Source organism: Natator depressus, chromosome 27, assembly GCF_965152275.1.
Source record: "Natator depressus isolate rNatDep1 chromosome 27, rNatDep2.hap1, whole genome shotgun sequence".
In the NCBI taxonomy this organism is placed as follows: domain Eukaryota; kingdom Metazoa; phylum Chordata; order Testudines; family Cheloniidae; genus Natator; species Natator depressus.
In genome coordinates this window covers 8,445,707-8,465,324 of record NC_134260.1, presented here as the reverse complement: position 1 = coordinate 8,465,324, position 19,618 = coordinate 8,445,707, and the positions used below count along the sequence as shown (strand labels likewise).

Sequence of the window (19,618 nt, the reverse complement as noted above, 5' to 3'; positions counted from 1 at the left end):
CTTGCAGGTCAACGCCCAATCTACAGGGTCAAATGCTTGTGCATGTGACACCTGCCTCCAGCTCGCACCCCGAATCTCTGCCACCCCTTTAATAAATTCCTCCACCATTCAAGACTATCATGATTCTTAACCTAGATTAAAAACTAGACTCTCTCCCTCCCCCAAGAAGGGCACAGGATGAATAGGCAACTTGTGATTAACCTACTCGCACCCAAGCCCAAATGGACACCTAACTTGGGGGGATTCCTCTCCTCTCTAATTAAAGACCCTCTTCCCCAGAGCCCTGTTCTCTGCAGCCAGAGCCTTCCTTCTAAAGACATAATGGCTGGAGTTTAGGAGACAGACACGGGAGCACAGGTCAGAGTCTAGCTCAGAACAAAGGTTTCCTAGGGTCAGACAGGTGCCTTTCATAAAGTTTACCTTAGACAGGGAATCAGCAAGGCTGTGGGAAGCAGGACACCTCATTTGCACTACGGGACTCAGTTCATATTTGCCAGCCAGCAGAGCCACTGATCGGGGTTTAGCCATTTTCACCGTTCTGCGATGAGGCCCGCAGCGATCTGGAGCAGACATTCCAGGCCACTTACAGCCGATCGGTGCCTCAGGCGTTTGGAGACCCAAGACAAAAGTTACATGGGAAAGGCTGGGTCTGTACACCCCACCCTTCGCAGGGAGCGACCTGCAGAACAGAAGGAAGGTGCAGGGATACCAGAACCACAATTGGGCAGAGCACATACCTATGCAGACAGCTGGCTGCCTCAGACTGCAGGCCAGGAGCATGGCCCTGCGCCATACACATGTGCTCAGTGTCAAAGGTGCCTTCTCCACTCCCCCCCAGTTTTGAGCTAGGGCTGTGCCCCGTGACTGCCTTGACCTCGAACATCGAGACGCAGCCGGCAGAGATTGCTCCGCATGCAGCCCCCACCATGATCCAAGCAGCGAGCTCTGCATGCCCTCGGGTTCCTGCCCTTTCACTGAGGGCACCCCACAGGCCCTTCAGTGCAGAGCAGGGCAGAGCCGCACGCACGAGAGGGCTGGCTGAGTGCCACGGCTCCAACGGGAAAGCAGAGGAGAAACCTGGAGGTGCCCCCCCAATCAGTTTTCAGATGCTTTTGGAACCTGCAAGGCATCCGGATACAGCCTCGCTCACACACGCAAGCGTCCAGGAAGAGTCAGACAGACAGACAGACACGCTGCCACCTGCAGGACAGAGAGGTTCTCTGCAAGCAGGCCTGCAGCAAGGCTGGTCACCATTAGCAAAAGGCTCAGAAACCGACCGCCACTTGAATTCTTCCCCCAACTGCAAAAAAAAGTATCAGCTGGATCACATCACAGAAAGGCCTAGAGGAAATAAAAGCAGCCGGCTCGGGTCTCAGTTCCCTGGGAGGTTTGCTCTGCAAACACGGGCGCATGGCTCAGCTGGCTGAGAATTGCAGAGATGGAAATTCAAGAGAGACAGCAGAAGAGCCACAAGAAAAGACCCACCAGGAGAAGCCCACTCGAGGTCTGGTTCCTGGTGACAAGAAGCCCCAGGAGAATCAGAAACCAGAGGGCCACCCAGAGATGAGAGAAAAAGTAAGAGACACCTTGAAAATGTAAGCATTCGGTTTTCCAAGTCAGCAGGAAGCACCATGTGTCCTCGGAGGGAAAAAAAAAGGGGGGGGTCCTGCCCCAAAAATGGGGCCTGGGCCATGCTTAGCACGTTCTGAGCGTGCAGAGGAAGGAGCTCGTCTCTAGCAAAGGGCAGCCCAAGCCACGTGATTCAGTGGGCACTCACTTGTCCCTTCCTAAAGCTCGAGGGGAGATGGGAGGCAGGGAAGAGGGAGGGGGCGAATACGCTCCCCCCCCCCCCAGGTTTTTTTAAAGCAGTGAATCCTTCCAATGCCAGCCTCGCTGCTCAGAGACCTGCGCCGTGCAGAGAGCGAGAACACGGGCCCGGCAAAGGAAGTCCCGTGGATGCAGCCGGAGCACGTGCTTTGTCACTGGCCCTACGGCTGCTTTCCACGGTAGCAGCGGCAGGAGGGCCCCAGCACTTACCCAGCCAGCAGCTCCCTCCAATCACTGGGTACGACTGGAGTCCCAGGGCAACACTGGGCAAGGCAAAGCATCGCGATGGTACCCCCCCCCCCCCAACGGTACAGCAGTCTCGTCCCCCCAAGCAGAGATGGCAGAACAAACGCCAGCAACACCACAGAGCTAAGCAGCCGAAAGCACGTCCCCATGCCAGGAGGGGGACCCCCACGGGAATGTGTGTCACCATCCAGCCTCCACGCCGAATGGGGAGGGGGCCTCTGCCCTCCCACACCCCCGGGCCCGACCGTACCCCGCAGTCCTCACCCAGTGCACTGACCGGTGCCCGCTCTGGGGCCGGCCCACCCAGCGAGCACCAGCCACAGAGCGAGGCTGGCACACGGCCACCGCCCGGCGGGCAGAGCGCACCACAGCGGAGACATCAGATCACGCCCTGAGCGCTGGCCTGGCTGGGGCGCTGACCTGTCAGCGGCCAGCCCCCTCCCCACCTGGGGGCAGAAGGAAGGAGGAACGCCTCCCCCCCCAAATGCCAAATCAAGGCCCAGCCAGAAGTCACATAAGGCTTGGGTTACCCTGAAAGCAAAGGCCCTGGGCCCCTGGCATGGACTCTTGCACCAGCAACCCCGCTCCCTGGAGGAGGTGGCTCTGAAGGGACACACCTGGGGCCTTTTCCTCCCCTCAGATCCCCTCCTTTCCAGCTTGTCGGTCAGAGCAGGCGGGGAGGCTGCGGGGCTGGCACGGCCCGGTTCCCGCACCCCTCCTCTCCGGTGCCTCCCTTCAAGGGCCAGGGTGGAATCAGCTCAGTCCCCCCCACCCGTCTCTAGTGTTGCCAAGCGACAGACGTCACCACATAGTCATGATTGGACATCCAGTACAAAAAAAAAAAAAAAAAAATCACAGAATAAATAGACATGGGGGGAAGGGACACGCCCGCCATGCCCCCCAATCCCCACAGGCAGTGACGGCCTCCAGCTCCACAGCGCCCCCTCCTGGAGACGGGTGCCCCGTGCAGTCTGATTCCTGGAGACGCGCTCTCTCTTTGCAGTCAATGGAGCGGGGTGGGGGGGGACGAGGCGCCGCCTGGCTCCCCCGGGCGCCATCACAGTCAGGACAGGCCCGGCGCAGGGGCCGCCCCCGCCCCTCAGTTGATGTCGTCGTAGATGCTGGGGGTGGGGGGCGCGGGCGGTTTGGGTTTCTTCTTCTTGCCGGAGCTGAGCCCCGGCGTGCCCCCCACCAGGCTCAGGTGCGGCTTCTTCTTTTTGGGTTTTCGCGACTCCGAGTTGTTCGTACCTGGGCCGAAGGGAGAAGAGGGAATGTGAGCCACACACCCAGCCCCTGGAGCTGGTAAGGAAGGGCCGGGGCCCCATCTGGCCCCCCAAACCAAAGGGGAAAGCCCCACTCCCCAGAGACTCAGCCTGGCCCCCACAGGGCAGGGACAATAGGGAGCAAGTTGGGAGGAAAGCAGAGGGGTTTCCTATTAACTGGGGGGAGGGAGGGCAGCCTGCCCCTTCTGCCCAGGGCACGGTGGACCGGGGAGCTGCCCCGAATCCTCAGGGCACTTCTCCCAGGACCCTGGCAGCCGGCAGAGACCCCACCCCCAGCCCCCAGTTCTTACTTGCTTTCGAGGAGGCCGAGTCAGAGGGCGAGATGTCCGAGGAGCCGTCCCACTGCAGCCGGCTCATGATGGCCTGGCTCTCCGACACGTCAAAGCCCTCGTTTTCCACGCTGCCCTCTGCTTCCGGGAGCGAGCTGGGGGGGGGGGGGGGGGCACATGGGAGTAAGGGGTCACAGCCTTCCACAGATCCCTTAGCAGCACACAGCAACCCCCCCACACGCTGCTTCTGAACCCGCGCCCCACAAGCCAGTGAGTTCCCCTGCAGAGCGAGGTGAGCAGTCAGATGGGGCCAGAGGTCTCAGGGGGAGGAAATGTGCTGGCCACCAGCGAGGCCTCGGGATCTCCTGCAAGGCGCAGCCCTCTTCCGCCCCCCCCCGCTTCATTTGTTTGGGGTGGGGGTAACAAACAAGGCGCTTTGGTTCTAAGCGTTCCTCAAAAGGGCTTGCCCCCACCTGCCTGCTCGGTTATGGACCCCCTGCTACCCCCAAGCCAGCCCGCGGAGCCGGGTTTTGGTTGTGGCCAGGGTGGGGAAGGGCCATAGCAGCTCCAGCTCCCGCAGACAGCCCTGTCCTCAGGTCCTCCTGCTGCTCCCTACAGCCCTCGAGAATCAGATCCTCTCCCCTCACCCTGCGTCAAGCCTTCTGCTGCACCCCCCAACTTGGAACAGGCTCCCTCTTCCAGGAACCGAGCCCCCAGCAGCCAGTCTCCGAAACCCCGTCCTGGGCTGCTGTCCCACGTATCAGTCACCTGCCTCCAACCTGGGACAGACACTTCCCCCGGGGCCATCCACACGGCGCTGGGCAAAGTCCCCACTAGCCCTGGGGCTGAACAAGGGCTCGTCTGCTCAGGGCCTCGGGCTCTGGGGGAGCTGCTGCCCTCGCTGTCTGTGCTTGGCCGAGGCCCACAGTCGCCACACCAGGGCCTCGCGAAACGTCTCCTGGAGACGAGCCCACCGGGGCCCAGAGAGCTGGCCCTGCCTAGCCCAGCCTGGAGGCGGCAGGCCCAGGAGCCTTTTCCATCTCCCATGGGCACGCCTCGGCTCCGCTTTTGTCTGGTCGCACTTACGCAGAGGGTCCAAGGAGGTAGACCCTGACTGACCTCCGCTGCTCGTCTGTGTGCTGGGGGCACCGCAGAGACCTGCGGGGACACAGGAGTTCAGAGGCCTGGAGGGCACAGTGGCTTGTGTTCCCCTTCCCTGGACTTCCCAGCCCTACCGTGGCTCCCCGGCTGCCTCCCTACACCCCGGAAAGTCACGCTTTGGGGGGGTGAGTCTGCCGGTAACTCAGCAACAGCTGCTCTTCGGACAGGAGGAGACGACCCCACCCACCCCATGCAGTCCCGGGCTGCAGTGAGGCCAAGCTGAGCAAAGCCTTTCGGAAAGGCCCCGAGCAGGGCGCAGAGACCCGAGGCGGTGCTTTTACCTGGTACACATCTTCTTGGTGTGTTCGGAGATCACCCCGCATTGCTAGAGAGAGAACAGAGGGGCTGAGCGAGCACAGAGGCAGCGAGGGTCACCGGAGGTGTCCCAGCGCAGAGGTATTGCTACGTGGGGTTTTCAAATACCCTTAACACGGGACCTTCCTTGGCAACCAGAGACACAAGGTTCCCCCTGGTTCCGGGGGGGGCAACACAGAGCTTGAAAGATCTCACTCCCCGGGGCAACCTTCCATCTATGGTTCAATGCAGCCCTGTCTTCCCTAGTCTGCAGCAGGGCAGCCCTAGTGCCTCGGCTGCTGCTGCTAAGGGTATTCCCCAAGCAGCTGCAGCGTGAAACCAACTCGACTGGTCAGTTTTGCTGCTGCTATTCAGAGCCCAGCAGGCAACAGCAGCAGGGGTAAGCAGCCAGGCACCAATTTCATTGCTGCCAAGGCAGGTCAACTGCTTCGGAGGTAGGCAGCGTTTGAACAAGGAGCAGTGCCCAAGAGGAAGGGCTTGGGGGAGAAACTCCGGACAGAGGAGCAGCCAAGACCCCTATCCCATGCGGTCAGGAAGCTGAGGCCAGGCAACGTAGCTACAAGTTCATCAGATGCTTCCTAGCTCCAGGCAGATATTAAAGGCGAGGGGCTCTAGCAGCGGAAAACAGCTAGGAATGGGGAAGGAGGGGTGGGGATATTTACTTGGACAACATCCCTGGACCCTAACCCATGGGCTCTGTATCACCCAAGCAGGAATGACTGACTCTCAGGGGTCTTGGAGCAACCTAGCAATGTTCCCCGCCCGCTCTGGCTCGTCGTATTGCCGAAGCCCCAAGCCAAGCGGGAAAGGCACGCAGCAAGTGCGCCGTCAGGCTCGGAGCGCTTCCTGGATCTTAGCTCTTCCCTGCCCAGGAGAGCAGTCTGCAGCCGGGCTAACGGACACAGAGGGAAAGGTCATGCGGCCAGTCGCAGGCCACAACGCAAGTCAGCAGGGACAGAGCCCAGGAGCCCTGGCTCCCAAGCGAATCCCGCCCCGCCCTGCTCCCTTTCTGCTCCGTCCCAAGGGACTACTCACCGTGGTGAGCAACGAGCGGAGCTCCTCGGGACCCAGCGTTTCGTAATTGATTCCAGAAGAGCTGCTGTACTGCAGGGAGACACGAGGGTGACTGAATGTCACAAGGATCGTCCGGGGTGCAGCGTGCTAACCCCAGTCAGGGCCCCAGTGCTGTGTAAACCAGCCCCGGCCTGAGAGCGCTTCAATCTAAATACACCAGATAAGGGGCGGGAGGGGAACTGAGGCACAGGGAGGGGAAGCGACTTGCCTGTGGCCACCGAGCAGGCCAGTTGCAGACCTGGGAATAGAGTCCAGGTCTCCTGAGTCACAGGCTAGCACTCTACCCGCTGGGCCATGCTGTCCTTCCCCTACCCCTCATGGATTCACACCTACACTCACCTTAAAGGGATCCGAGTTCCCGCTGAGCTCCCCTGAAAAGAGGACGAGATGGTGAGACACGTGATGCGGCCGTCACTCTGGGCAAAGGGAGAGATGGGGGCTCCAACCCCAGCCAGGCTCCCACCCTCCCTGCCTGGGCCTGGAGAGCCACCGAGCAGCCCTGCATGTGTCCCCATGGTGCGGGACAGAGCCCCTGGGAAGCCAGTCCCTGCCCCAGGGACCTTTGTCTCAGCCAGGCAAAGGTTGGGGGTGGGGGCGTTCCCAGGAGAAGCAGGCTTAGGGGGCGTGAGAGAGGCCTATGGGAAGAGGGCGTTGGGGGAAGACGGATGGAGGGCCCAGCACACAGGGGAGGAGAAGAGTCAGGAACAGCGGAGTGAGCCACGGCAGAGCCTCGAGCTGGGCATAGAAGAGAAAAGGAAGCCAGCGCATTTGGTAAAGGCAGGGAGGGGCGCTGGGCAGCAGGGAGGGGCGCTGGGCAAACCCCTGCCCCCACCCCTTCCTTGAAGAGGAGCTCAAGCCAGCAGCCATCTAGAGCCCCCCGCCCGGGGCATGAGCAGGGGGTGCCCTGGAACTGCCGGCAGCCTCCAGAGTCCATTGCAACCCCACAGTTCCCACAGGATCCTCCCGGGGAAACTCTGCCACAGCTGTCTGCTTCTCCGGCGGGGACCCCCAGACGCCAGTGACCCACGGGGTGGGGGTGGGACACGTATCAGAGAAAGGGGCAGACTACGCTGGGGCAGGCAGCAGCTCCGCGGCCCAGAACCAGACCCATTCAGGGCCAGGACAGTGCGTTCTCTTGGGGCACAGGTGAGGAACTGGCCAGGCCTCCCCCAGCAGCCCGCTGGCCTCCCCATGGGCTCTCCCCAAGGAATCACAGAATATCAGGGTTGGAAGGGACCGCGGGAGGTCATCTAGTCCCACCCCCTGCTCAAAGCAGGGCCAATCCCCAATATTTGCCCCAGATCCCTAAATGGCCCCCTCAAGGATTGAACTCACAACCCTGGGTTTAGCAGGCCAATGCACAAACCACTGAGCTATCCCTCCCCCCCACGCTCCTCCCCAATGCCCTGCCATGCTACTGCTCCCCCTTCCAGCATCGCAGTTGGCCGGCCACACAGTCGCTGTCATGGCAGGACTTGGCTGCACCGGGCCGCCCCGCAGAGACATCAGGCCCCGTTCCCAGAAGCAGTGGGGAGCGCCAGCCCCAGGCAGGGCCAGCCGGCCTAAGCCCCGCCCCCTCCGCCAAGGTGCTCCGCCCCCTCACCACTTACCATTTTTGTGTTTTAAGGATTTCGATCTCCGGGGCGAGTTGGGGTTCTGGAATAAGGCAGACAAACGCTTTGGGGAAGAGAAGGAACGAAGCGGGGTCTGAGTGCACCTTGCCTGTCCCCTTCCCCGCCCAGCCCCATGGAGAAGAACAGCCAGCCCCGGGGATCTGGGCATTCACACCCACAAACCTCACCCCTGGTTATTCAAGGGAACGCGCTCACCTGGGACCAGAACTGAAGGGGCAGAGCTGCGGTGTCCTGACAGCCCCAACAGCACACACAGAAAGTCTCGCTCCCTGATGCGGTCACAGTGCAAACGGAGCATGGCCTCGGGCTCCGGGGTTCCTCCCCCCCCCGAGCACCGAGCCGAGCTCCCGGCACGAGGGCCCAAGAAGAGGAGACGTCCTCTGCACCCTGGACAGGCACTAGAGACACCATGGGGCATGCAGATCAAGGCAGGACCATGCCCCCGGGCCAAGCTTCCTTTGCCCCACTGCCAGTACGTACCCTGCAGACCCCACGCACCCAACGCCAGCCTGCGTCCCAGCGCTCGCAGCTGATGGGTCTCCTCCTCCCCCCCCCCCCCCCCCGCGTTGCAAAAACGAGGGGTGAGCACCTCTTCACCCCCGACCCTACATTCCCTCGCCCCTTTAGCATGAGCCACGCAGAACGTACCTTATCGGATTTCCTCTTCTTTGCTAGGAAGGGAGGAGAAAGGAATAACGTTCTTTAGCCCTAACAGTGCCACCATCGCACAACGTCCAAACCAGCCTCGGAGCCCGTCCCCTCCAGAGGCAGGAGAGCCAGCGGGCCAGAGCTGAAAAGGCCCAGGTCCTGCGGGAGCGACCCGGGTGGGAAACGGGGATGGGACAGGATGGCCAGAAGGGACCGAAAGCCAAACCCCGCGCTGCTTGGCTTTAACCCTTTCGGCGCCAGCCCGCACCACCACCCGGCCGCAGCCGTGCTGCTCCAAGGGCTTCATGCAGGCTAGGCAGCTCCCGAGGGGCAGAACACACAGACAGGCTCGCTCGCTCTCCCAGGCTCCTCTCAGCCTGGCGTCCAAGCGGCCGCAGAGCTGGCTGCACGAGGACATTGGGTAACCGGCAGAGACAGGCTGGGGTGCAGGGGACGGAACGCAGAGCAAGGGGGCCCCCGGAAGGAGGCCTGAGCCACCCATTCCAAGACCACCCCCCAACGAGGCGCTAACTAAGATTATGTCCCAGCCCCCCACGGAGAGGCAAGGCAGGCTTGTGGTGGCGGCTCTGGGCGGGGACTCAGGACATCGGGGTTCACTTCCTGGCTCTGCCCCAAACCCCCCCTGTGACCTTGGGCACAAGGTGCTGGGCACCAACATCTGCCCCACAGATAAGCAAGTCAAGGGCAGGCCCCACAGGCTTAAGGTATGGGGGGTAGGAACCCCGTTACCTCTCACACTGCCCCTCAACATGGCTCCCCGGGGAGATCTTTCACAGCCCAGCCCTCTGGATGTTGGGGGCGGGGTGATCTGGCCCTTACTGCACAAAGACGGATACGCAGTAGAGGAACCTCCCACCCGCTCGCTCTGCACTGCCCAGAGACCGCGATAGGACCCCCCACCTCCACCCCCGGCCGCGCTACCTTTCTTCTCGGAGCCGTAGGACCAGTCGTTATCGTTGATGTCATCGTTGTCCTCTTGGTCGCTCTCGGATTTGTTCATGTTGTTGCTGCTAGCGATCCTGTTCGGGGGGGGGGGGGCACAGCCACGAGGGTGCTCAGCTCTGGAGGCCTGCCCCCCACCTACCCCCCGCAGACGGCCCAAGGTAGAGGGACACCGAGCCGCCCCACAAAGCTCCACGTCCATGGAGATCAGCAGAGGGGCAAGGAGCATCTTGAGCAACAAACCCAACTGCACAAAACAGGTTGCGGGGGGGGGGGGGGGGAGGGGGGCACGCAGGGGGCTAAACACAGTGCCTGGAGGTTTCAACAATTAGGTTTTACAAAAAAATTTAATTGCAATTAGGGAAATGGGCCTCAGGACTCCTGGGTCCTGTTCCTGATTCTGGGAGGGGGGCGGGGCCAGCAGTTAGCAAATGAAGAGGATCAAGACTCTTGGGTTTTGTTCCCAGCTCAGAGAAGGGAGGGTGGCCTAGTGGTTAAGTCAGGACTCCTGGGTTCTACACCCAGTTCTGCCACAGACTCACTGGAACACCCCGCTAAGTCTCCCTAGGCCTCGATTTCCCCGAGGGGGGATACATCCGGTGCAGGGCGCTGGCTCGGTGCCCACGACCCCTTTGCGGTCTGGACTGTAGCTGAAAAGGGCTCTGTGACCAGCAGCCCCCGCGACCAGCCCTCACCTCCTGTTGGCTATCCGGCTGCTGTTCCGACCCATCCCCAGGCACTTCTCCAGGTGGGGGGCGAAGCGGGAGGCAGCGATGCTGCGGCTGCAGTTGGGACACACGCACTCCTTGTTCTTCCACTGGTTGTAGACCTGGCCGAAGATATCCACGCCAGGCTGGTCCACGATTTCTGAGGAAGAGGGGGGCACAAGCATCAGCCCTGCTGGTGCCACGGGGCAGGCATGGGGGGCAGCAGCGCCCACCGCCACATCCCTGAGCACTCCCACCAGCCACACAACGCTCCAGCTTGCTCGGAGAGTCTGCTCCGATTGTCAATAGGCTGCGGGAGAGCCCAAGTTTCACCCGCCTTAACAGCGGGCCAGCACCCGGCCCTGGGGAGGTACCGAGAGAACCCCTTCTCCCACAGACTCCGAGCAGACTCGGGACACAGAGCTGCCAACTCCACCTGGGACCTGGGAATACGTACAGCACCGAGCACCATGGGGGCCAGCCGCAGGATGAGCTGGCCCTTTAAGGGGATGGGGCTCTGCCACATGCATGCTAGGCTTAGCCCAGCTCCCCAGGATAAATGCACGGGCCGCAGGATGGGGAGCATGCGATGACCAGCCAGGCCAGCCGAGGGATACCAGGGCAGCCTTGGAAGTGAGAGCGGAAAAACAGCCAGGAAAGGGCTAGCAGCAAGGCCTCGCTAGGCTGAGTAACCCTCCAGAGCTCCTTGGCAGAAACCAGCCTCCCAAGATTAACTGGGGGGGGGGGGGAAACTGAGGCAAGAGGGGGCCCCGAAGACTGACTGGAAAAGCGCTGCTCCAGAGCCCAATCTCAGTCGGGGTCTGTACTCAAATACGGATACACAGCAATGGGGGGCCGAATCCGCTCCAGCTCCCTCGCCTGCCTGGCGGTCGCGGGGGGAAGCGACACGTTTGTTTCAGTAACATTGGTAGCTGGGACCCCAAGGAGCCGTGTGCCGAGAAGAGGCTGTTTTTACACAGTCACTTTTCTGATGACAGTAAAACCCTCCTTCCACCCTCACGAACCAGGTCAGTTTAAGAGCCAGTCCCCAGACAGCCCCCTTCCCCCCCACCCCCTTTTGAGGCTACAGAAATGGAGGTTCTCCTGCTGTCCTGCAAGAGCCCCCCTCGCCCGCAAGAGACACAGATCCCTGTGAGCATAGCCAATGCTGATGCCTACAAGTGACTTTGCCCTAGGGGTTTGGTCAGGCAAAGGAAAATTTCATCGAAAGGCCAAGCCCGAGGTTTAGATACATTTCTAGCGTCTGACCCTCTGCTACCCAAGCCGTGCTTACAGGCCCCGAGGTGGCTGAGCGCGTTAAGGTTTCTACATAACCCGGTACGAAGTGATGCACTTGGGAACGTCTCTGTAAACCGGTTCCTCACTTCGTGTCAGGAAGAGGGAGCCCAACCTGACTGCAAACACATCACACTTTATAAATAGTCAGTGGAGACTGGCAGATTTCTTTGGGATTCCCGCCCCCCGGGGCCCATAACTCAGTCCCCTCGCTCGGTGGCATGGAACCCAGGAAGGGAGAGTGCTGATCAGCCGAGCTATGCAGCTGCCTAGAACAGCTGCAATGCCAAAAGCACGGAGCGACGGCTCAGAGGGACCCCAGCGGTTTGAAAACCGCGGCCTTTCTCCGACGTCTGTACCTGGCACAATAACCACACGCCTAAGGCCACGCTGTAGCCTGAGCGACTCACAGGGTTTGGACTGATATAACTGGCGTGCAAATTTTAACCGGTCTCGTTATACTGGTGCAAGCCCTAGTGCAGAGACAGTGAAACTGGTAGAAAGGCGCCTTGTGCCCGCACAGCTTACTCCCCTTCTCGAACCAGATAAGCTACACCCATGTGCGGCAGCTTTATACCAGGATCCCTGCATGCATACGAGGAAGGCGGCCTCCCCTTAAGCGACTAGTTCACTTGGTACAATTCTTGTGCTTAGCCAAGGCCTAACTCCGAGGAGTTGGAGGAAAATAAGGATTAAAAGACAAGCCTCCTGCTCCAGGGCAGAAATCAGCCTCTAATGAACAGCGTCAGGAAGATGTTTTCCTCATGGGCAGGTTATGCCATAACGGCCTCCCGCCGTAGTTTCTTGCATCTTCCTCTGACGTAGCTGGTGCTGGCCAACGTCAGGGACAGGATACTGGTCTAGATCAGTGGTTCTCAAGCGGGGTATGGGTAACTCACCTAGATATTTGCCTAGTTTTACAACAGGCTACATAAAAAGCACGAGCAAGGCCGGTACAAACTAACATTTCATACAATGACTTGTTTATACTGCTCTATGGACTATACACAGAAATGTGAGTACAATATTTATATTCCAGTTGATTTATTTGATCATTATACGGTAAAAAGGAGAAAGGCAGCAATTTTCCAGTACTGGTGGGGCTCTGACACTTTTGTATGTTTATGTCCGATTTTGTAAACGGGCTGTTTTTAAGTGAGGTGAAAACTGAGGGGTACGCAAGACCAATCAGACTCCTGAAAGGGGTCCAGCCACCTGGGAAGGTTGAGAGCCACTGGTCTAGATGGACCACTGATCTGCTCCAGGATGGTTCCCTGTATCCCGACTGGGTGCCCACCTGAGTCTTTTTCAAGTTCACTCCCTCTGCGCGTGGGCCCGCACTGCGTGCCTGGCCAGTTTACCCTGTCGCTGGGCAGCTACTGCAGCTCTGTCTCTCCCTTGCTAAAAAGGCCCTTTCAAAGCTCATCGGGGGAGCAGACCTGACTCAAAGTGACCTTCAAGGGTGTTTCTGGAAGCATCAGGCTTTGCTATCTGAAGGGGCCTCATCAGAAACCGGATCCCGGCTTTCAATTCGCCATTTCTAAAGGGCCAAGTTGGCACATCCCTTTAAATCCTTCGAGGATGCTCCTGCCGGTTCTGCCCCACTAAGCCTGAGGAGCGGGAAGGGAGCAGGGAAGGGCCCTAGAGGGAACTCACCGAAATCCTTCATGCTGTCGGGGTCCGTGTCATCCAGGAAGAAGTAACCGCACTTGACTGCCCGATGCACCTCGAAGCAGAGCCCCAGGCAGGCATCTTCGACCAGGTCCGTGTAAATCTCGTGAGCGATGGCCTGGGGCCCAACAGAGCCGGTGAGAAGCAGCGGGGAGGGAGACCCGATTGCATCCCACCGGGTGAAATTCCCCCCCCTTGCCATTTTCAACAGCCCAGGTCACAACAGCCACCCATGCTGCCCGAGACCGTGCAACGTTTCCTATACCTAGCGGGTCCGACTGCAAGGAACTGGGGGGGCGGAGGGGGAAGAAGAGGCTTCTGAGGTTGCTCAGCCCCCACCGGGATCGGGCCCGGAACAGGAAATACCACAGCAGGATAGTGGCTGATTTGAGTGGCCACCGCTGCGTCGGGGGTTTGAATGGCAGATCCAAGACTTCTCCTAGAGCTTGGTGCAGATGTCCCAACAGCCATCCACAGCAGCAGCAGAAAAAACATTTACTCGCCGCTGGCCCCTCTGCCCTTACCACCACTGGTGGGGTTTTTGTGGTTTGGGTTTTTGAGTTTTTAGCGCTTACTGAGCCTCTGCCCGGGGACACTGGGGATACCCACGCAACGCGTCTCTGCATCATGCAGAATTTCCCTTACATGCACACCTGGGGAGAGACCCTTCGCGGCCATTGTAGGCAACAGGTTCCCCGCACAGGCTCCCTCTCCCTGGGTCAGCTCATACAATGCACCAGCAGGCGGGGGCCGGGGGGGAGGACCCCGGGCTTCTGATCAGCATGGAAATAAAGCAGCATGCACTCGGACTGGAGAGTTGCACAAGATGCACTGGGAACAACCAACATGTTCCCCCCACCCCCCAGGGATGCGCACCACCGCCACTCTTGCAAAGAATCGGTGCCCCTCCCCACTGCCCCCCACTCACACCCCCGCCCCTTGCACTGTACCCCAGAGCAACTGCTGCCATCTTTCCTGAGCGTGTTCTCTGCCCGTCCCAGCAGACGCCACGATGCTGGAGCAGGTGCCCACGGGGGGCTACGCAGTGCCCAGCTGCACGTCCTCTCCCACCCAAAGCTGTCGCCACTTTACTCCCAGCCAAGGAGGTATATTTGCAGTAAGAGGGGGAAGAGTCTGGGATCAGGGAGTTTTCCCTGCTCTCTTCCCCCAGAAGGCAACAGGAGGGGCAGAAGCAAGCGCAGAGCAGCTACCCTGGGAAGTCTCATGGCTCTCAGCTCTCCCCCCGGCCCCCCCAAGACAGCAGCCTTCTGGCTCTCTCACCTTCCTCGTTCTGGGATGAAGTTGCACAGTCTGAATGTACCTACATCCTTCTGCAAATCCAGACTCTTCCCCTCCTAGAGGGGTCAGCTCAGGACAGGCAGAATCGGGGGCCCAGTGAGGTGGATTCTCGCGCCCCCACCCCCAGCTTCCAGTTAGAATTGGACACCCGGCTGCTTCCTCACTAATGCTGCAAGGAAGCGGCCTGCACCTGCACCCTGAAAGAGGGGTCCCTCCTCTCCACAGGAATCCAGCAGGCATTGCCCACTGCAAGGCTGCCCTCCCTCCTGGGGAAAGCCCTGTTGGCTTGTTGGACAGCCCCAGGCACACATGTAAAGCTGTGGGCCAGGGGCCTGTTCTTTCACCTTCCCTAGGCAAGCGAAGGAATTCATTTTCACTGATGTTCCCTCTGCCACACCCTCCGACTTAGTGTCATTGGTTTCCCAGCGATTTGCCACATCCCTCCCCTTGGATGCACCAAAGAGGGGTCAACGGCCAGCACTATAGGAATCCACATTCCTGGCATTTCAGGACCCACGAGTCAGGCTTGGCTCTTCCTGGCATCACCCCCAGTAACAGACAAATTCTACCCACCCCACCCCTTGCATCCCCAGGGTCGCCTCCATGTAGCTGAGCTTAGGCTGCAGCCCTGAAACTGGAACTCAAAGAGATTCTGTGGCTAATGCAGCCTGGAATCCTGTTGGCTCCGCAGGGCTGAGAGGAGTGGCAAAGACACGCCTTGCTCACTGATCAGCCAGCAGATCTGCCTGCTGCATGGAGCGAGAAGGGGACAATTCTGCACAGAGTAAAACGGACTCGTTAAATCCCGAGGCCAGGACAGCGGGAAGGATTCTCCAAGGGAAAGTGGCTTTCTGGAGTCCTGCAGGCCACGGCTCACTCCCGCTTACCTCCAGCTTGCTGTTATCCAGGCCAGACAAAGACATTTCCTCCATTTTCATTTGCAAACGCTACTGGAGAAGACGCTTTGAATGCACATAGCACAGGCCAGGCTGGGATGCCGCTGCACGGACAAGAAGCGGAGAAACAAGTCAGCGCTTAAGATCCCCGTCAAACCCCACTCAAGAGCGCCCACCGCCCAAGCAGCCATCTCCCACGGGAAGCCCCATCAGGCGGGTCATTTGAGAACACATCACAGAGACAACCCTGCGTCGGGCAGAGGGGGAAAGTCTGACTAGATCAGCGACCTGCAAACAGGGGACACAGGAGGTGCCGTTTCCCAGCACCGGTATCAGCCGCTGGGGCACGGATAGCACCTGCACCCCGACCGGGCACAACCTCCGCCCACAACTGAGTCTGGGCTGTTCCAAACCAGCCCCACGTGCTAGCCAGAGGGCGCTGGGGGTCGCCAACCAGTGCAGCCGGTTCTGATGCAAGGGGCTGTAATAGGATGGCTGGGCACAAGCGTAAGGAAAGCAGGGTCTGCTCGCATTATTACTTATTGCTAGGACCACAGCATCTAGGAACGCCAGTCAAGGCCCAGGCCCCTGCACGCAGACCGGCACAGTGGGCCGAACGCAATGGACACCGGTGCTTTGTTAAGCAGTTCTGGTTCAGAAGAGGTTGTCCTGGAAACGAGAGCTGCTCCGGCTGCTCACCGAACAGACCCCTCCTTTTGGGAGGCCTGCGAAAATAACGCCAGAGACCAGGTTTTCCTTGGCAGCAGTAGGCAGACCCCTGTGGATTTTGGTGCAAAATAGGCAAACTGGAAGGGGGAAAACAGGGGACCCACAGAGCCCCTGGCATCTAGTTGGCAGACCAGTCAGCTTCCACCAGGTCTGTAATGGTCTATAGATCAAAGCACCGGCAGATGGCAGCCATTAACACATTCCAGCACCCCAGGTCAGCTCTGCCCATCCTCGCAATAGAGTTTAGCATGGACTCCCTTCCCGCCCAGATAGGAAATAAAGAAGGAATAATGGGGAGGCCGAGGAGGAAAGCGGGGGGGAGGGGGACAGTCCCTGGCATGAGGGAGGAAGTTTGGGGGTTTGCAGGGAGCCCCCAAAATAGAGGGGGATGAGAGGGCAGCACCCAAAGAACTTGGCAGGGAGCAGGGGGAACGGAGGGATGTGAGGAACCCCCATGTGTGCAAGAGGAGCTCAGCCAACAGAAACAAAAGCACACCCCTCTCGTTGGTAAAGCCATTAACAGCATTTCACCGGTCACTATTTCACAGCAGGTGTTGTCTCCAGTCCCTAAATCCCCATCACCTCTTCCTCCAAGCCTTGGGTTAGGGGATGTACAGGCCAGACAGCACCACCCAGGGCGCTGGAGTGGGACTCAGGAGACCAGTTCTAGTGTCAGCTCCGCCACTGCTACGACACCTTGGGCAAGTCACTTGTGCTCTGTGTCCGTTTCCCCTCCCACCCTTTGTCCGTCTCGTCTATTTGCACCGCAAGCGTTTTATTAAATGCTACCACCACCGCTCGCCTCTTAACAGTAGAGCTCAAAGGTCAATATCATTCTCCCTGTTTTTCAGATGGAGAAACTGAGGCACAGAGTGGCTAAGTGACTCCCCTGAAGTCACCCAGCAGGCCAGGAACGGAAACCAGGTCTCCTGAGTCCCAGCCCACTGGACCATGCTGCAGGGTTAATCTGTGTCTGTACTTACAGTCCCTCAGGCCCTGGTCTCAGTTGGGGTCTCTACTGGAATACAAATAAATAACAGGACCCCAAACACAGCTTCAAGCGTGACACCCCAGTCAATCCTCCCGAGATGCCACGCCTCAGGCCAGCGGGCTGGTGGAGTCCGAGAGCTCTCCCCGAGGCCAGTTCAGTGCCCCAGCCTAGGAAAACAACAATCCCGACACGGCGGAGAAGGCAAAGCGGCGCAAGGAAAGAGACCACAGTACTCGGGCCCTGCGCCAGGGCACAGCACCTGAGCCTGCAGGGCCGGGACGAGAGCACCAGCAGGCTGAGACACGCCAGCCGTGAGACAGGAAGCAGCGTGGAGAACAGGGCGCTCCTTCCACCTTTCCGCGCCAGGAGCCCTGCCAACAGCTTCCCCCCCCCACCGCAACTGGGGCACCCGCAACAGAAGACATCTCTGTCTGCTGGAGTCAACTCAGCTGGGCAGGAGAAGGCACTGCCAGGGGCCCGCACTGCTGCCCCCGCTCTGTCAGCGCCTTCCTGAGTCTGCACCCCTGCAAGAGCCATGGGGCAGAGGCATGACCCCCGGCTAGTCGAAGGAAGGTCGGAGCGTTCCCGCTCTTGGGAAAAGTCCACATTTATCTGCCTCTCCCCGCACCCCTCTTTGGAATAATCTGCCCAGAGGAGCAGGGCAGGAGGCCCCCGGCTTCCCACATCAACGAGAAGCAATTCTGCTGCATCACCTTTCCCAGGAACAGATGGACCTGAGATCACAGAAGTTTGACAGGTGTTAAGCAGCTGTGGGGGGTGGGGGTGGGGGGGTGAGAAATGGATCTGATATTAAAAGAGGGCAGCCTGGGGAACCACACCTCCCCGCCCCTCCACACATACACCCAGTAAATAACCGAGCCATCCAGTTAGGAGCCATTTTGCCAGCTTCTGCATCATGCCAATGGCAGGCTAGGATGGCGCAGAGAGGAAAGAGGCCTGCGGAGCTCCCCACCCCACCTTTCAGGGGGTCCAGAAGCAGCCCCAGGGGCGGCCCCAGGTTTCCTGCACTCTCAGGGCTTGTGGCGGGGGAGAGCTCCCACAAGCCAGAAAGAGGAAATACCGATTTCAAAACTGGCTTCTTCCCTTTGTAAGCCCCACTGTGCATCTCTCCCAGTGCAGCCCCCCCCCCCCCCCCCGCCACCCCCTTGGCAAGCAGGGAGCGGCTTGTGGACACAGGGGGATGGGTACAAAGACCAGACCAACTCCCAGGGGCTGCCAACAGTTTGGGGCTCTCCCTGGCTGCCTGTCGTAAGGCACCAGGCAGGTCCAGAGCTTGATTAGCTTCACAAAAGGAAGCGAGCCACGGAGCTGGCACCGGGGTCCTGCCCCTCCCGCGACCCATCTGAAGCCAGGGAGCCAGAGGCCGCTGCCAGGCAGGATCGGGCCCGCCCCCCACGATTCCGAGCTACAGCCCCACTGGGGCGGATGCTCCGTGGCCCCTCTCTGAAGGGCGGGGGGTGCAAAAGAGAGGAGACACCCCCCCCCAGCCAAAATTAGTTTCCGCTCTCAGCAGAGGCTTGCCCTGGAGTGTGCGCCCCCCCCGCGCCCAGACCAGCATGTGTCAGGTGGAGGCCCGGCCCCGGCTCACTCCCCTCCCCATGTGCCCCCCTCCCCCGGTGAGTCGTCCCCCCCCCACTGACCTCCTACCCAGTCACCCCGCTACTCCGGCCCTCCCAGCCAGCCGATCTCCTCCCCCACTTCCTCGTCCCCCCACCCCTTCCCCAAGCCCCTCCCCCGGCTACTCACCCCGGCTGTGCGGAAGAGGCGGGGTGGGGGGGGCCGCCCGGAGCCGAGCTCCCCGCTAGCAGCAGCGCCCGCCCCGCTCCCGGCTCCCCATGCCCGGCGGCGCCTCCTCCTCCCCGGGCACATTCAGCGGGCGGCAGCCCCGGCCAGGGCCCCCCCGGCTCCCGGCCGAGCGGATCCCCCACGCAGGCTGCGGGGGCTCAGCCCGGCCCTGCAGCAGCCGCGGCGGCCCCGGCCCTAGCGCGCCCTCCGCCCGGGCGGCAGCAGCATTGGCAGGCGCTGCGGGGGGGGGGGGGGCTCAACCTACCCTGCTAGGCCGCGGCGGAGGCGGGGCTCGGGCGCCAATGGGCGGGCGAGGCCGCGAGCCGGCAGCCAATCGGCGCAGCCGGCACCTTTTTCACGCTGCTGTGCGCCGCGCGGGGCTGGCTACATTGTTGCAAGGCGGAGAGTGTCAGAGGATTCCAGGGGAGGGGGAGGGGCTCGGAGCGGGCAGCGCACAAAGAGGCCGTGGGGGCGGGGCTGCCTGCTCCCCCCCCTCGAGGATCCCCCTCCCGGCACCTGACTGCCTGCTCCCCCCCCTCCCAGGGGATCTCCCTCCCCGCACCTGACTGCTCCCCTACCTCCCAGGGGATCCCCCTCCCCACACCTGACTGCCTGCTCCCCCCCTCGAGGATCCCCCTCCCTGCACCTGACTGCCTGCTCCCCCCACTCCCAGGGGATCTCCCTCCCCGCACCTGACTGCTCCCCTACCTCCCAGGGGATCCCCCTCCCCACACCTGACTGCCTGCTCCCCCCCCGAGGATCCCCCTCCCTGCACCTGACTGCCTGCTCCCCCCACTCCCAGG

At 60.7% G+C, this 19,618-nt stretch overlaps 1 protein-coding gene across 2 annotated transcripts; it reads right to left on the bottom strand.

Moving 5' to 3' along the window:
• Positions 1-2,891: 2,891 nt before the first annotated feature.
• ATXN7L3 (ataxin 7 like 3) lies at positions 2,892-18,807 on the bottom strand. 2 transcript variants are annotated; one of them, XM_074940956.1, is made up of 13 exons: positions 18,777-18,807; positions 15,281-15,393; positions 13,080-13,212; positions 10,116-10,287; positions 9,400-9,497; positions 8,458-8,480; positions 7,786-7,852; positions 6,515-6,546; positions 6,137-6,205; positions 5,068-5,111; positions 4,712-4,783; positions 3,647-3,780; positions 2,892-3,321 (listed from the first exon to the last, which is right to left on the bottom strand). In XM_074940956.1, exons 2-13 carry the CDS (start codon positions 15,329-15,331, stop codon positions 3,173-3,175), a joined length of 1,044 nt encoding a protein of 347 aa, XP_074797057.1. In that variant the 5' UTR covers positions 15,332-15,393; positions 18,777-18,807; the 3' UTR covers positions 2,892-3,172. The 2 variants fall into 2 exon arrangements, with proteins under 2 accessions (XP_074797057.1, XP_074797059.1); XM_074940958.1 differs by having other exon boundaries at positions 7,786-7,831.
• Between the last annotated feature and the right edge of the window lie 811 nt (positions 18,808-19,618).

What these genes read in the sequence shown, in the direction of transcription:
- ATXN7L3 (XM_074940956.1), bottom strand. Translation starts at nt 15,331, where the DNA reads ATGAAAATGGAGGAAATGTCTTTGTCTGGCCTGGATAACAGCAAGCTG. An exon ending in AGAAGAGGAAATCCGATAAG is followed by an intron (nt 7,853 to 8,457) that starts GTACGTTCTGCG and finishes TCTTCCCCAAAG; the next exon opens with CGTTTGTCTGCCTTATTCCA. An exon ending in CTCGGCCTCCTCGAAAGCAA is followed by an intron (nt 3,322 to 3,646) that starts GTAAGAACTGGG and finishes CCTTCGGCCCAG; the next exon opens with GTACGAACAACTCGGAGTCG.